The sequence below is a fragment of the Eublepharis macularius genome, chromosome 3 (genome assembly GCF_028583425.1).
Source record: "Eublepharis macularius isolate TG4126 chromosome 3, MPM_Emac_v1.0, whole genome shotgun sequence".
In the NCBI taxonomy this organism is placed as follows: domain Eukaryota; kingdom Metazoa; phylum Chordata; class Lepidosauria; order Squamata; family Eublepharidae; genus Eublepharis; species Eublepharis macularius.
The window spans coordinates 186,345,647-186,360,520 of NC_072792.1; the positions used below are offsets into that span (position 1 = coordinate 186,345,647).

Sequence of the window (14,874 nt, forward strand, 5' to 3'; positions counted from 1 at the left end):
TGGTTAGTCTTAAAGGTGCTACTGGACTCTTTTTGATTTTATTAAGAATTCTGTTACGGGGACACATTTGCACAAATGAAGAAGCATTTTAATGTATTGACATAAAGGGGGACATATCCATTGATTGACATAAACTGTCCAATCCTGTACTGAGTTCCTCCCGTCAAATCAAAGGACTTAGGGCCCCATCTGTACATTGCAAAGTCCACACAGCAGGCCCATGACTGCAGGAGAACTTTAAACTTTCAAGATGTGTTCCCCAATGAGAACTCAAGTCCCCGGGGCCCAGTTTGGACTGCAGCATTTTTATCTGTTTAATTTTCATTGATAACATTTCTATTCCACCTGATCTCTTGGGGCTCAACATGTGAGGAGAAAGAGTTTATTCCTTCCCCACCCACACACGCCATTTTCCCAACTCGAGATAGCCCTGGGGAGCCACTTAATAATAATAATAACTGTGCTTATATACTTCTAGATAGATTAGTGCCCACTCTGAGCGGTGAACAAAGCCAGTGTTCTTATTATTCCCTCAATACAGCTGGGGAGCTGAGGCTGAGAGGAGGGGCGGTCCCAAGGCCACCTGCTGAGCTCATTATAGTAGTGGGATTCAAACCCAAGGCCATCTGCTGAGCTCATGACTCATGGGAGTCAAACCAACAGCGCGCTGATTCGCAGCCCAACCACTTAACCGCTCTTCTACAGCAGCTTTCATAGTGTATTATTAGTCCCACAATGGAGCTGGGGAGTTGGGCTGAGAGGAGTGGCTGACCCACAGCCACCTGCTGAGCTTATGGCAGGAGTTGAACCAACAGAGTGCTGATTTGCAACCCAACCACTTAACCACTATGTTACAGCAACTTACACAACAGTGCACTTATATACCACTCTTCTAGACAGATTAGTGCCCATTCTGAATGCTGGACAAAGTCAGTATTATTATTATCCCCACAGTTGGGGAGCTGGGCTGATAGGAGTGGCTGACCTAAGGCCACCTGCTGAGCTCATTACAGTAGTGGGATTCGAACCAGCAGAATACTGATTCACAGTCCAACCACTTAACCACTATGCTACAGCGCTGCTCCATGGAGGAAACATACTTGTGCTTATGGCTACATATACGCTTATCCAGAGCAGCCAATTGTGTGCCATGGTATCATTTCACACGAGGAAAACTGCTCGGCAGGAAAGGCTGAAGCACCCTCTCCCCAGGCACCGTGGTCCTGGTCCGAATCAGGTCCCTGCCCACCTGGGCCTTGAATTCTTAGCTACACGTCTGTTAACAGTTCATGCGTCTGGTAACACGGATTGGGGTTACTCCTCATAGGATTCCTCTGGAGGAGCCTGATATGCAGGGCTCCTCTTGCCTTTCCAGGTACTGGAAAAGAGAATTTCCAGCCCAGGCAGTTTCTCCCATCCCTGCAGCGCTGTGGCAAATGAAACTGAGCCAGGCAAAATTTGGTCTGGGGTCCATCTTGGAATTCTCTTCCTCACCCAGGTCCGGTGGGACTTTGACTGAGAACCAAGCTACAAGTGACGCCTGACACAGGTTGGACCCTTGTCAGCATCCCTCAAGTTTTGATGGGAAATGTAGGCGTCCTGGTTTTACAGCTTGGCTCTCCGTTACAGCCGCAAGACCAGGATGCCTACGTTTCCCATCAAAACTTGAGGGACGCTGACACATGTCCAACCTGTGTCAGGTGTCACTTGTAGCTTGGCCCTCAGAGGATATTATGGGCATGAGGGGGAGGGGGCATTATAGCCCTGCTGGAAGGAAAGTGGCCTCCCTTATAGGTGTTTTCGAGGTTGTAGACTTCATGTTCTTTTCTTCCTAAATTCTATTATGAACTGCCTTGGGGATAAGTTGTCATAAAGTGGTCAGTAAAGTTACTGAATGAATAACCATGATTATTAATGCTGCACAACTAATATCATTTTTTTATTCCTGTGGGGAGAGAATCGAAGGGATATGCCCACCTAGGGTTACCAGGTCCAGGTTGGGAAATTCCTGGAGATTTGGGGGGTGGAGCTTGGAGAGGTGGGGTTTGAGGAGGGGAAGAGCCTCAGTGGAGAATGCTGTAGAGTTCACCCTTCATAGCAGCCTTTTTCTCCAGGAGAACTGGTCTCTGTTGCCTGGAGATTGTTTGTAATTCCGGGAGATCTCCAGCCACCACCTGGAGGCTGGCAACCCTGTGCCCGCCCCAGGCTTCCAAAATGTCTAGATTACAGCTTGGATCCCACAGTAAATTTCCACTAATAGAGGAGCGGGCAGTTTTTATAATCCACCCCCCCCCACCCCTGCAGACATCCAACTCCCCCCTCCTTCTATTCCTGGGGACCCCCGTCCCCCAGGATCATTATGGGCTTTGGAGGGAGGGGGGAGGCCAGGAAGTTTTACTCTGCTGATAGAAGTGCTATCCATAAGGGGAGATTTACCATGGGATCCCAGACACTTGGAGTGTGTGCCTGCGTGCTTGTATTTCAGGGATTGGTGGGGCTGTGGGTAGCTCCGGGGAGAATTCTTCCTAAGAATCAACAGCATGGTCCATAAATGTCACTTTCTTCTTCCTCTCTTCCCTCCTAGGCACTATTGCAAGTGGCCAAGAACCTCTTCACGCATCTCGGTAGGCAAATACGGCCTCTTTCTTGCTGTGTCAGTGGCGGGGGGTGGGGGTGATAAACAAATCGTTATGCAGGCCCCAGAAACCTAATTAAAGGATTCCATGTTTGGGCCATGAACAGAGTCTATCGTTTGGCATAGGAAGCGCAATTATAGGTGGTTGTCAGCTGGTTCTGCTGGTTGGTGTGTGTGCAGGAGAGAAAATAACAAATCATGCACTTGCTTTATATTTAGAAAAGAAATAAGAGTTCTTTATTGCAGGAACTCCATACTCTGATAGGAAAGGAGGAGAGACAGATCCTAACTACCTATCTAGTTTAAGGATGAACATGGATGGCAGGGCAAGGCCTGCATCCATGCTGCCAAGATGGAGGGAGGAGAAGGAAAGAGGTGTTACCTGGAACAATGCCAGGAAGAGAAGAAGTGAGAGGGAGGAAGTCAGGAGGAGGAAACCCTGAGAAGAGCAATCTGCATATCAAAGGACAGTCACAGCAGTAAACAGAGTGCCCTGACCTCTCTATCTTTCTAACTCTTTGGTTTGTCCCCCTCTGAAACCTGGGGAGAGGGACAGCATTGAATCCTCCTCTTCTAATAGGAGGTACAGCTCAGGAAGAGAAAACAGAGGGTTTGTCTCTAGGCAATCCCAGCACCACTGCAGTCCGGTAGATTTTCAGCTGGGAAGGAAACTGGAAGACCTCTGCTAAGGTCCCACTGCTGCCTTGGGTTCGCTGTGTGGTCTTGGGCAAGCAAATTAGCCCCCTCACCCCATGTAGAAATAGTGAAACAGTGCCGTGACTGAAACCCTGAAAGAGCTTGCTGCAAGAGCCCCCCATGTTCCACCCTCATCTTCCTCATTGACTGGGAACATTCTCGCCTGTGTGCTGCCCACAAGAGCACCCAGAGAGGCATTCTCAGTGTCTGGTCCTCTCGACCACGGAATTCTCTTTCCCCCAGGGACTTACCAAAGCCGTGGCATGGCCATCTTCCAGCAGTGCTGTGACATATAATAGAATAGTCTGGCTTTGATGGGGGGTGACGGTGAGCTGTGAATCAGATCAAATTAAAGATTTGCACACAATAGCTGTTCCGTGCTTTGAGCCCGAGAAATAGTGTGGGAAAGACTACGGGGGAAATGCCGTCCCCGTTCCAGAAGAACGTTCGCGATCTCTGCTGCAGCAAAAGTCAACAGACCTCCTTTGGCGCCTGAAAGACTAACAAGGTTTAGCTGTAGCATAAACTTTTGTGCACCTTTGTGATCACTTCGTAAAGTGGGATAGAATGTGGTTAGTCCTTCAGGAGCCACTGGACTCCTGTTTATCAATGTAGCAGTTATTGTCTATAACAATAACTAAGAATAATACAGGCAGCCAGAGCTGATAGAGCTTATCCTCTCTATGCACGTGTTGTGAAACATTTGCCTGCTTGGCCTCCTAACCTGCTGCTTCCAACCCCTGCAGATGACGTGTCCGTGCTGCTCCAAGAGATCATCACAGAAGCCCGGAATCTGAGCAATGCCGAAATGTGAGTCAGGCACATGCCCTCCTGTCTCACGTTTCCCCCACCTGCTTCCCTCGGACACCAACCCAAGCGGGTGACGCTCTGCCCAGAGCGCCAGCCTCTCCCAGAGATATCAGATCCTGTGGTTCAAAAAAAGGAGCACAGGTGCTTTTTTGATGGCTGGACTATTTATAGCCAAGGCCTGCTTCGGCTCCGCCACTCAGTCCAAAAAAGGGAGAATATTGTTTCTGAACGGAGATAGGCGGCCTCGCCTGTCTCTTCCCTGTCATAGCATGCCATTCCCTATTACTCAGTCGGAGTTTGGGGAGAGTTTGGAGAAGGCAGCTGTTCTGCAGGGGACGCACCGTGCCCCAACCAGCTCTCATGAGGAATCTGATGCTCGGTGACTCTTTTGCCAGATACCAGACTTGTGGGCTCTTGTTTCTTCTTCCGTTTTTACGTAACTGATGGCCTGGGATTCCCATCTACCTCAGTCAATGCATGTCACACAATACAAGGATCCCAGCAGATTGGGGCCCGAATGTCAGGGCGTGCTACAGATTCCAGACCAAGCAGGGGCTGAAGGAGTGGACGCCCCATTGACTGACCAGCCACCGCCACCAAGCAGAGCTGACAGGGTGGTAGCAGCTGGGATAGCTGAGAGCGGGACCACAAGTGACGCCTGACACAGGTTGGACCCTTGTCAGCTTCCCTCAAGTTTTGGCGGGAAATGTAGGCAGCTTGGCAGAATGTTGGACAAGTGACAGTTGAAAAGTTCATTGGACAGCAGTCAGAGAGCGAAGCTGTGAGACCAGGATGCCTACATTTCCCATCAAAACTTGAGGGAAGCTGACTAGTGTCCAACCTGTGTCAGGTGTCACTTGTGGTCCCGCTCTTAGTTACCGCAGTGCAGCAGAGCTTTAGTTTGCAAAACTACAAGCCAATGGCATCACTGGCTTGCTCGAGGCCATCGCCGATCTGGAACACAAGTTCTTCTCTGAGACCAGTCAGGCCATGCTCCACCTTGGGGTTCACATCTTTATTTATTTACTTTCTTCATTTGTATCCCACATTCCCTCCCCAATGGGGGACCCAAAGTGGCTTCCATCCTTCTCCTCGCCTGCATTTTATCCTCACAACAAGACTCCGAGTATGTTTGGCTGACGGTGTTTAGTCTGTCTGGAAGAAATGACAGCTTGGGACCACTGCCAAGGAAACTTTCTAGGTTACTTAGGGCCAGTCCCTCTCTCTCAGCCTAACCTACTTCACGGGGTTGTTTTGAAGATAAAATGGAGGAGGCAAACTGAGGGGAGTCAGGTAGTGCTGCCAGCAAAAGGCTAGCAACAGGCAGGAGAGTTACTTGGCGGGGGGGGGGGCTCACTGGCAAAATAATGACATTGCTGGCAAGTGGCAACTGGAAATGACATCAGCACATTGCCAAGGACACTCTAGCATTTGGGCAGAACTCTATAGTTTAACCATAGAGTTTTGTCCAAATGCTACAGCACCCCTGGTGACACCCTGATGTTACTTCCAGTCTCACAGGGAGGGATATCAGTGCATTGGGTTAGGCTTAAGGAAGCCTGGAGTCAGGAAAGCACCTCCAAAGCGCTCATGCCTGCCTGCTACTAATCTCTACCCCCTCCATTATTGGCAATAGAATTACAAAATGATAATGATGATGTGAGTTCCTTTGAGCATGCACAGAGAGATTCTCCTTCTCAGGAGCCCCAGCCAAGCCTCCTCCCCATGTATCTGAGGCTTGGCTCAGGGCCGTATTAACCCACGGCTGGGCCACTAGGCTTTCACGTATTTCGGGCCCCCTCTGGTACCTAGTCAGCCTTATGAATAATACGGCCCTGACCTAGGCTTCGGCCTAGTCAGCCTTATGAATAATATGGCCCTGACCGAGGCTTCGGCCTAGTCAGCCTTATGAATAATACGGCTCTGACCAAGGCTTCGGCCTACTCAGCCTTATGAATAATACGGCTCTGACCAAGGCTTCGGCCTAGTCAGCCTTATGAATAATACGGCCCTGACCTAGGCTTTGGCCTGGTCAGCCTTATGAATAATATGGCCCTGACCTAGGCTTCGGCCTGGTCAGCCTTATGAATAATATGGCCCTGACCTAGGCTTTGGCCTGGTCAGCCTTATGAATAATACGGCCCTGACCTAGGCTTCGGCCTAGTCAGCCTTATGAATAACATGGCCCTGACCTAGGCTTCGGCCTGGTCAGCCTTATGAATAATACGGTCCTGACCTAGGCTTCGGCCTAGTCAGCCTTATGAATAATACGGCCCTGACCTAGGCTTCGGCCTAGTCAGCCTTATGAATAATACGGCCCTGACCTAGGCTTTGGCCTGGTCAGCCTTATGAATAATGCAGCCCTGGCTTGGCTTCCAGTCCAGAGCATGCTGTTCTATTGGCCAACTCAAGGCAAGGCATTTCTTCTTTTAGGAAGGAAGCAGTCTGAAATGGACTGGTTTTTTGGTTTGTGGGAATTCATTTTTAGGAGAGGCCTGGCTTTTCTTCATGAGGCCTTGTCTTGACTGAGACCCCCCTCTCACCTTTTGGGTGTGTGTATGTTTCCCTTGCAGATGCTCCGTTTTCCTCTTGGACAGAAGCAGCCACGAACTGGTGGCCAAAGTGTTTGATGGGGGTGTGGTGGACGATGAGGTAGGAACCACTGGAATAGATCAGGCAACACCAAAAAGGTGGGAGCAGCCAGTGGGGTGGGGGGGGCACATCAAATGATCTCATGGATGGTTGGCTGCAAGATAGGTCCTCTCAGATGGTGCTGCTGCCAAGAAGGGCAGGAAAGGGGCGAAGCACGAATACCTGCAACTTTCAGAATCCCAAATTCACATCGCACACTTCACAGTTGTGGATGTGCACTGTGATATTTTGTGGGAACGGGGGGCAGAGTCAGAGACAGTGGCTTAGCATGGTCCAGGGGCGCCCGGGGCAGGAGGTGGTTTTCTCTCCCCCCCGCATGTGCGCAAAGCCCTGTGTGATGACATCACTTCTGGGAAGTGATCTTATTGCGCAGGGGCACCCCCCCCTCACCCAAGAATGCTCCCCCGGTTTGGGATGCTCACCGTCCCTTACCACTTCACCGCAACTGCCCGTGCTGCCACTGGGCGCCAAGCTGACAGCAGCGGCGCGAGTGGCTGCAGCAAAGAGGTAAGGGGCGGGGAAGCGAGTGAGGAGGTGGCCCACTGATTTTTGTCTCAAAACAACAGTATTAGTCACATCCATTTGCTTGCCAAAACCATTTTTCAATTTTATGGATCTTATCAACTTAAATACATCCACTCTTGTTTTAAAGGGGTCAAATCAAGGGCCGTTTCCAGACGGCTTACCTTCTGCCGCTCCATGCCGCAACGTCGCGGCTCGTGCCGGAGAAAACGCGAAATAGCGCATTTTCTCGTGCGAGTTTTGCGCAACATCGTGCAAAACTCGCGCGAGAAAACGCGATATTTTGCGTTCGCCACAGCACGAGCCGCGGCATTGCGGCATGGAGCGGCAGAAGGCAAGCCGTCTGGAAACGGCCCAGGTGTTGGAACAAATCCTAACCCCTTATTTAATACTGATCTTTCTAGGGGCGTAATCTGTCTATCTGTGAGGTTAAAAACTATGTCTTCAGTTTCCCCCATCTCTGCGGTCGGGGTTGGCCTCCCCCTAAAAAACAACCAGATGCATCTCTAGCTCTAGTCCGTAATGAACGAGCCCGGTTCCCTTCATCCCCCGACATTTCCGATTCCGACGGCTCAGTAGCGTCAAATTCAGAAAGGGCCTCCGTAGGGCGTGCCCAAGATACTTTTTTCCCAAGGATTAGGGGCATCCCTCCAAAGATATACCCTCCCACTTGTAAAATTTTGCACCTGCTGGCGGCCCCCCGCACACTACGCCACTGATCAGAGACACCGTCTCTTTGCCTGTCTTTTCTCTTTCAGGGCTAGTAACTACAGCAGGGAGGGACAAAACCCATGCAAGGGGAGAAAGAGCTGAGTTGCTTCTCTTACTGTGCATATTTGAATCAGGGCTTCGGCAGGATGCTGTTTTACTTTCAAAACACTGGGGAAACTATTGGGGGAAAATTTTATGACTTCTGTTTGTCAATTACGAGGTCCCCCTTCTCTCCTTGTCTGAATAATAAATCAAGGCTTCAAATTTGGTGATCTTAGGAGCAGAAAAGGTTTATTATGAGAAGTTCTCAAATAAGCCTGATGCACATGCTCTATTACAGCAGGGCGCATGCCAACAACCAGGCGGCACCTACATTTATACCATCACACAGGCACAATGCAAGTAAACAACAATTGCTTACAGTACAGAGGATTATTACAAGAATATCTAAACAATCAAGTGAATATCTCATGATGTTTGGAAGATGATAGACTGACAGGTCAAGAGTATGTTTCCTTTCAGGTCATGTAACATAAACTATCAGAAGGACTCCGCGGTTCTCTACATTGCTGGGGAAGAACATCTCCAAGGCTCAGAACAGGGCAGGAAGGAAATATTTGTAGCCAAGGATCTTTCCGTAGAAAAAGAGCTGCAGGAACTCATTAGCATAACTCATTAGCATATGCCACGCCCCTTGACATCACCAGAAGTGTGTCATTAGCATAATTGATTTGCATATGCCACACCCCCTGACATCACCTATCCTGGCTGTTTTGGACCCAATCCTAGCAATTCAAGGCTGAAATTGGGCCAAAAATGGCAAAGGGGGCTGAAAATGGCCAAAAGGGGGCCCAAAATGGTCAGGATCGGGCCGCTGCTGAGTGGGAGAGTGATCCATCACCCATCAGAGGCCCGATCCTGGCTGTTTCAGGACTAATCCTGGCTGTTTTGGCCCAATCCTGGCCATTTTGGGCCCGAATGGGGCCCAAAATGGCTGAAAGGGGCCCAAAATGGCCAGGATGGGGCCCAAAACAGCCCGATTTGGCTGCTGCCAGACAGAGAAGTGTTTCCCCATGTGGCAGTAGCCTCATCTGGGCCATTTCGGCCCTAATCCAGGCCGAAACAGGCCTAAAATGGCCAAAAATCAGGTGGGTGGGGCCACCTGACACGTGACCTCTTGGGTGAACTGCCAGAACTGCGTTCCAGCGTGTTCCCCCTCAAAATGAGCCCTGTTTGTTGCCTTCATTTGTTCTCAGAGTGCAAACTGACTGCACACAGCAAGGCCTTCGTTTTATGACAACCAAAATACAGGATGGAATGAGGGGTGAAAAGCACACAGGGAGAAGAGTTTTATTCATAAGCCTTTAGTTAATTTAGACCACAAAGACTCACATAGAGAAAACAATAGAGCACCCCCAAAATTCATCTCCCCTAGCTAAGCCTTAAGTCAGCTTGCAAATTTGTCAGTCCTGCCAGAGGAGCATCCCAGTACCAATGCCAGTATTTGATGCCCTGCCATTTTTCTAAACTTCCTCCGTAATGGAGTATCTTATTTTAAAAAGCAACAGGGGAATATAAATTCACATTTTTCAAACCAATTCAGTGCAGACGGAATTTGAGATTGCTGCTCCTGCTTCACTGCAAATCATGTCGTCTCTGTTGTCAACCAATTTGAGCGGCTTGTGCTGAAATGAGAAGTTGATGGGCAACATCTGTCAGCAACTCTCCAAGCCAGTTGTTGGGAGCTTTGACGAGCTTTCTGCTTTAAACCTTCGCGCTGTATCTAACAAAGGCCTTTCACTTTGTGAGCATGATGCACACCCACTTATGTGTGATTGGCATACTGTGTTCTTTGGTGCAGAGCTACGAAATCCGAATTCCAGCAGACCAGGGCATTGCGGGCCACGTGGCCACGACTGGAAAGATCTTGAACATCAAGGATGCCTATTCCCACCCCCTCTTCTACCGTGGCGTGGATGACAGCACCGGATTCCGCACCAGGAACATCCTCTGCTTTCCCATCAAGGACGAGAACCAAGGTGAAGAAACTCTGCGGGTCAGGGGTTAATGGCAGGTGGGCACAGAAGCCTGGCTGGCCAAGCGCTGGGGAGAGATAGGAGTGCAAAAGTCTTTTGACCAAGGGGCATCTCACTGGCGGTTCCCCACGTGCCTCTTTCTCCTGGATCTCACTTATGTTAGAGTAAGAAGGGGTTAGACGCTGGAGTGACATTGTCTCTGGGCCCATAATAACGACATCATTGTTCGAGTCTTTCGGCTCTGGCATCTGATGCGTGGTTCGTTGTGTTGCTTCTTCCTCCAAACCAGATACCCTTGGAGGGGTCCAAGTTGGTTGCTGGCTCTTTCCAGCACAAAACAGGAAGAGCCAGCATCCCACATCAAAACTGGCAGAGACTCTGATGTGACACTCCCTACCACTTCAGGGCACTCAAAGCCCTTTAACAATTTTTCGGGAATATTTGCCCACTACTGCGGTCTGGCTGGCCAGTGCCCCCGACATCTTGGAGGCTGGATGAAAAGCTCCTGTGGGCCAGATGTGGCCCCTGGACTGTGATTTTTCCCACCTCTGTTGGAAACCAAGATAGCGTCCCACTCTTTCTCTTTTCCATAGAATCATAGGGTTGGAAGGGACCTCTAGGGTCATCTAGTCCAACCCCCTGCACACTATTCCCCACCCCACACACCTTAATCCATGCCCAGAAGAGGGCAAGACACCATCAGGATCTCTAGCTAAACTGGCCTGGGGAAAATTGCTACCTGACCCCACGGTGGTGATCGGCCTTCCCTGGGCGTGTAAGAAGGGGCCATGAGAATTAAGCACTGATGTAACCCTCCCTGCCCTCCCTCTCATGATCTGCCCAGGTTCACAGAATCAGCATTGCTGTCAGATGGCCATCCAGCCTCTGCTTATAAACCTCCAAAGAAGGAGAGCCCACCACCTCCCGAGGAAGCCTATTCCACTGAGGGACTGCTCTAACTGTCAGGAAGTTCTTCCTAATATTTAGCCGAAAACTCTTTGGATTTAATTTCAACCTGTTGGTTCTGGTTCTCTGTTTCTTCCAGAGGTCATTGGTGTGGCCGAGCTGGTGAACAAAATCAACGGGCCTTGGTTCAGCAAGTTTGACGAGGACCTGGCCACTGCATTCTCCATCTACTGTGGCATCAGCATTGCTCACGTATGCCTATTCCTTTATTTCTGGCTGTTTTCTGTTATTGATGAATTGATTGATTAGACATGAGCATGAATCGAAATTCGAATCAAATTTCATGACGAAACGGGCCAATTCATGTATCGTGAAAACGCATTTCGTGGGGCTGCGTTTTTCACAAAATCCATGACTTTTGGGGCCAATTTGTTTGATTTTTGAATGTTTCATGATGCCAGACAAGCTGGTGCCGATCGATTGATTCCCTAGGCAATGTAGGCCTGGAATGTCTGCAGACCTTTTGTTACTGTGGAAACCCCAATCTTAGCCCATATAACCTTGATAGGCAGCTCTCCCTGCCAACCTGAGATCTCCCATTCTGTTCTATGAGAGCAACAAGCAGAGAGGAGATGAGCCTTCTGTAGCCATGGGAACACCAATCTCATCCCTCTAAACCATATTAGGCAGGTCCATCTGCCAACCAGAGAGCTCCTGTTCTGCTCTGTGTGAGCGTTTCTTATATAAGGCACAGCTCTGTGCCTCCTGCTTTCAGGTCCAGAGGGAGAGGGATGAGCTGTTGCTGGGATATGGAGTGAGAGAGAGTGGATTTGGGAACTTTTGGCAGGATTTGCTGCTGCTGCAAAATACACTGAAAAGACACTTTCTTATTTTCTGCTCTTGTCCTTGTTGGGAAGGTTGTTGGGTGAGGGTGCCTTTGAAGTCTCCCTGCGAATTTGGCATCTCTGGGTATGAACAGGGCCATTGTAGGGCCCTGGATCTGACAGATCACGAACCTAATGAATCGTTTTGTGAAACAAGACAATTTCGTGAAAACTCGTGGTTCGTGGAATGCAACAAACCATGAAACTCAGGGTTCGTTTTTTTCTCGTTTCATGCCCATCTCTATGATTGATGTTATTTATAGTCCACCTTTGTCACTGAGATTGAAGACAAATTACACAAAGTCAAAGCAATTGTAAAATAAAAACAGCTTTGTATAATGTGATCCAAATTTATGCCTAGCAATAATCTGATTTCTACAATTTGATCATTACTGTAATCTGGGGTACCCAACCTTTTTGAACCAGCAGACACCTTTGGAATTCTGGGATAGGGTGGTGGGTGCAACTACACAAAATGTCAGGAAGTGAGGTGAGACATAGCTCTAACAGTAACTCTTCAACAGTTCAGGCAGAATCTCTGCTTAACAGGATGTCTTTTAAAATGAACATAATGTTTAAAAATATTTCCTTGCATACAACTTCAATCACACGGTGACAATCTGTGTGACAGCTGCTGTCAAAAGTAGTGTTTTTTAAAAATTTGCGCACTTACTGAGATCTTCAATGGCAAAAGCCCCACCTGGCCTTCCCCTTTTTCTCAAAACACTTGATGGGTGCCAGCAGAAGTATTAGTGGGCACACTGTGGCACCCAAAGGCTGGGGGCCCTGCTTTAATCAAAAATATTTATGATTTTACCTACCAATCAAAGAACAGAGAGATTTGCCTTCCATGCCCAGAAAATACAACCAGCCCTCATTTCTCGCCGGGATTACTGACTTTTTAACAAAAGCAGCAAGGAAGAGCAATCGTTTTACAAAGGAGAAGGGGCAGATGAAATCAGAAAGGAACACTAGAAAGAAGCCCGTTCACATGTTGATTCTGACCAGCACCTGGCCACCGAAAACTGTCTTGGCTGCAAGCTTCATCAACACGGGCCGATGGCGGGCATCATTTCACCCTAGACACTTTCCAGACTGGGGTGGGGAAAGAGAAAACCAGGAATTGTCTGGCAGAGAACTGGTGAACTTTGGTGTAGGGACGATTCTTGATTTGAAAAGATGGGTGTCATCTAAAAATCCCTTTACGAGGGTGATCTGAGTCTTGATTTTCTTTCCTCCAGTCTCTGCTCTATAAGAAGGTCCATGAAGCTCAGTACCGAAGCCACCTGGCAAATGAGATGATGATGTACCATATGAAGGTAAGAAAAAGGAGGGCATTCCAGACAAGTAAATCCAGCTGTGCCGCCTCTGGTTCTTCTTCAAGTCCAGTTGTTTCATGCTCCAATCTACCTCGCGTGAACGCATGAACCTGCTATCTACCGCATCTGGCCACTGGGTTTTCCTGGCCAGTATTGTCTACCCTGACAGGAGGTGGCTCTCCAGGGTCGCACGCTGAGGTCTTTCACATCACCTGAGCCTGGGGGGACCTTCTGCATGCCTCGCAGGGGCTCTTCCACTAGAAGACATGGGCCCTCCCTCCGCTGGGTTACAGACTTCCATCACCTGTGTAGCAATAAGGAAATCCCAGTTTATACAGCAGATGCAGAATTAGTACACTGAACAGGATCACATAAACGTTGCTGAACGCTCAGTCTAATGCTGGGAAAAGGCCAGTTTGCAGACAAATGTTGATCTTTGATCTCTCCCTCCCTCCCTCTCCCTCTCTCTCTCTCTCTCTTACACACACACACACACAGTGTAACATGTCCAATTAATCACAAACAGGCCCTGGCTGTTTTGGTATAGTGGTTATGAGCGCGCGACTCTAATCTGGAGAACCGGGTTTGATTCCCCACTCCTCCACTGGAAGCCAGCTGGGTGACCTTGGGTCAGTCACAGCTTCTAGGAACTCCTCAGCCCCACCCATCTTACAGGGGGTTTTGTTGTGGGGATAATAATAACATAGTTTGTAAACCACTCTGAGTGGGCATTAAGTTGTCCTGAAGGGCGGAATATAAATCAAATCTTGTTATAGCAGCTCCCCTTGTGGAATCTGAGCAGTGCTTCTCTTCCAGGTGTGTGAAGATGAATATACCATGCTTCTCAATGAGGGCATCAAACAGGTCCCAGAGTTCGACTCCAACTTTGACAAATTCACCTATACGCCCCGCTCCCTTCCTGAGGACGACACGTGCATGGTGAGGACTGGTCCCTGTGTGGAAGCCCCCCTCGCAACCTCTACTTCTTGTGCTTCTCCCTCCTGTAACTGACACCCAGCATGTAAGACGAGGAGCGATATGGGCTGAAATCCCACGACAGCCATCCTATCACATAATTCTGTAATTCCAGACGACTCACCGGGATTCCACAGCACAGGCATGTTAGTGCGCCCCTAGCAGGAGGAGAGGGGAGTTGCTCCGTCGGCCAATGGGGCCAGAACGAGTCACTGCCGGGTACAGGAGCCCATCAGGAAAATGGCGCCGCCCTTGCACTCCCCATCCGCACAGCCAGATCCAGCCCCATTGGGGCCGCGATCCCAGCAGGGGCAAGGGACACAGCAGCAGGGAAGCCTCGCTCGTCTGCTCTCCCCACCAAGCTCCAATCACCGGGGGGGGGGCAGCGGCAGGCAAGCCTTGCTCACCTGCTCTCCACCTCCAAAGCTGTGATCCAGTTGGCTGCCAGGCGGAGGAGCTGGAGCCGCCCCCCTGCACACTGCCCACCCACAGTGGCCCTGATCCAGGTGGCTGCCAGGCGGAGGTGCCCGGAGACGCCCCCCTCGCACGCTCCCCACTCTGCAGCAGTCGATGCCACGCGCAGGTGCCCATCAGGCCACCTGGCGCCTTCCCTCACATCGTGGCACTGGGGAGGGGTCAATGCCATCGAGCTGCCCTGCCCTCCTTCCCCCACCCGAGATCAGGTCGCTAGGGTGGGGGCAATGCCCCCGGGCCACCCTGTCCTTCTC

General features: G+C 49.8%; 1 protein-coding gene across 2 annotated transcripts in view; it reads left to right on the forward strand.

The window, feature by feature from the left end:
* The window catches only part of PDE2A (phosphodiesterase 2A), a 334,282-nt gene that overhangs the window by 307,099 nt on the left and 12,309 nt on the right, over positions 1-14,874 (forward strand). For both annotated transcript variants that reach the window (XM_054974872.1, XM_054974873.1), the window contains 7 exons: positions 2,585-2,624; positions 4,078-4,141; positions 6,715-6,793; positions 9,888-10,065; positions 11,108-11,220; positions 13,094-13,171; positions 13,988-14,110. In XM_054974872.1, the coding sequence (XP_054830847.1) occupies positions 2,585-2,624; positions 4,078-4,141; positions 6,715-6,793; positions 9,888-10,065; positions 11,108-11,220; positions 13,094-13,171; positions 13,988-14,110 (675 nt within the window). The remainder of the gene's footprint in view (positions 1-2,584; positions 2,625-4,077; positions 4,142-6,714; positions 6,794-9,887; positions 10,066-11,107; positions 11,221-13,093; positions 13,172-13,987; positions 14,111-14,874) is intronic.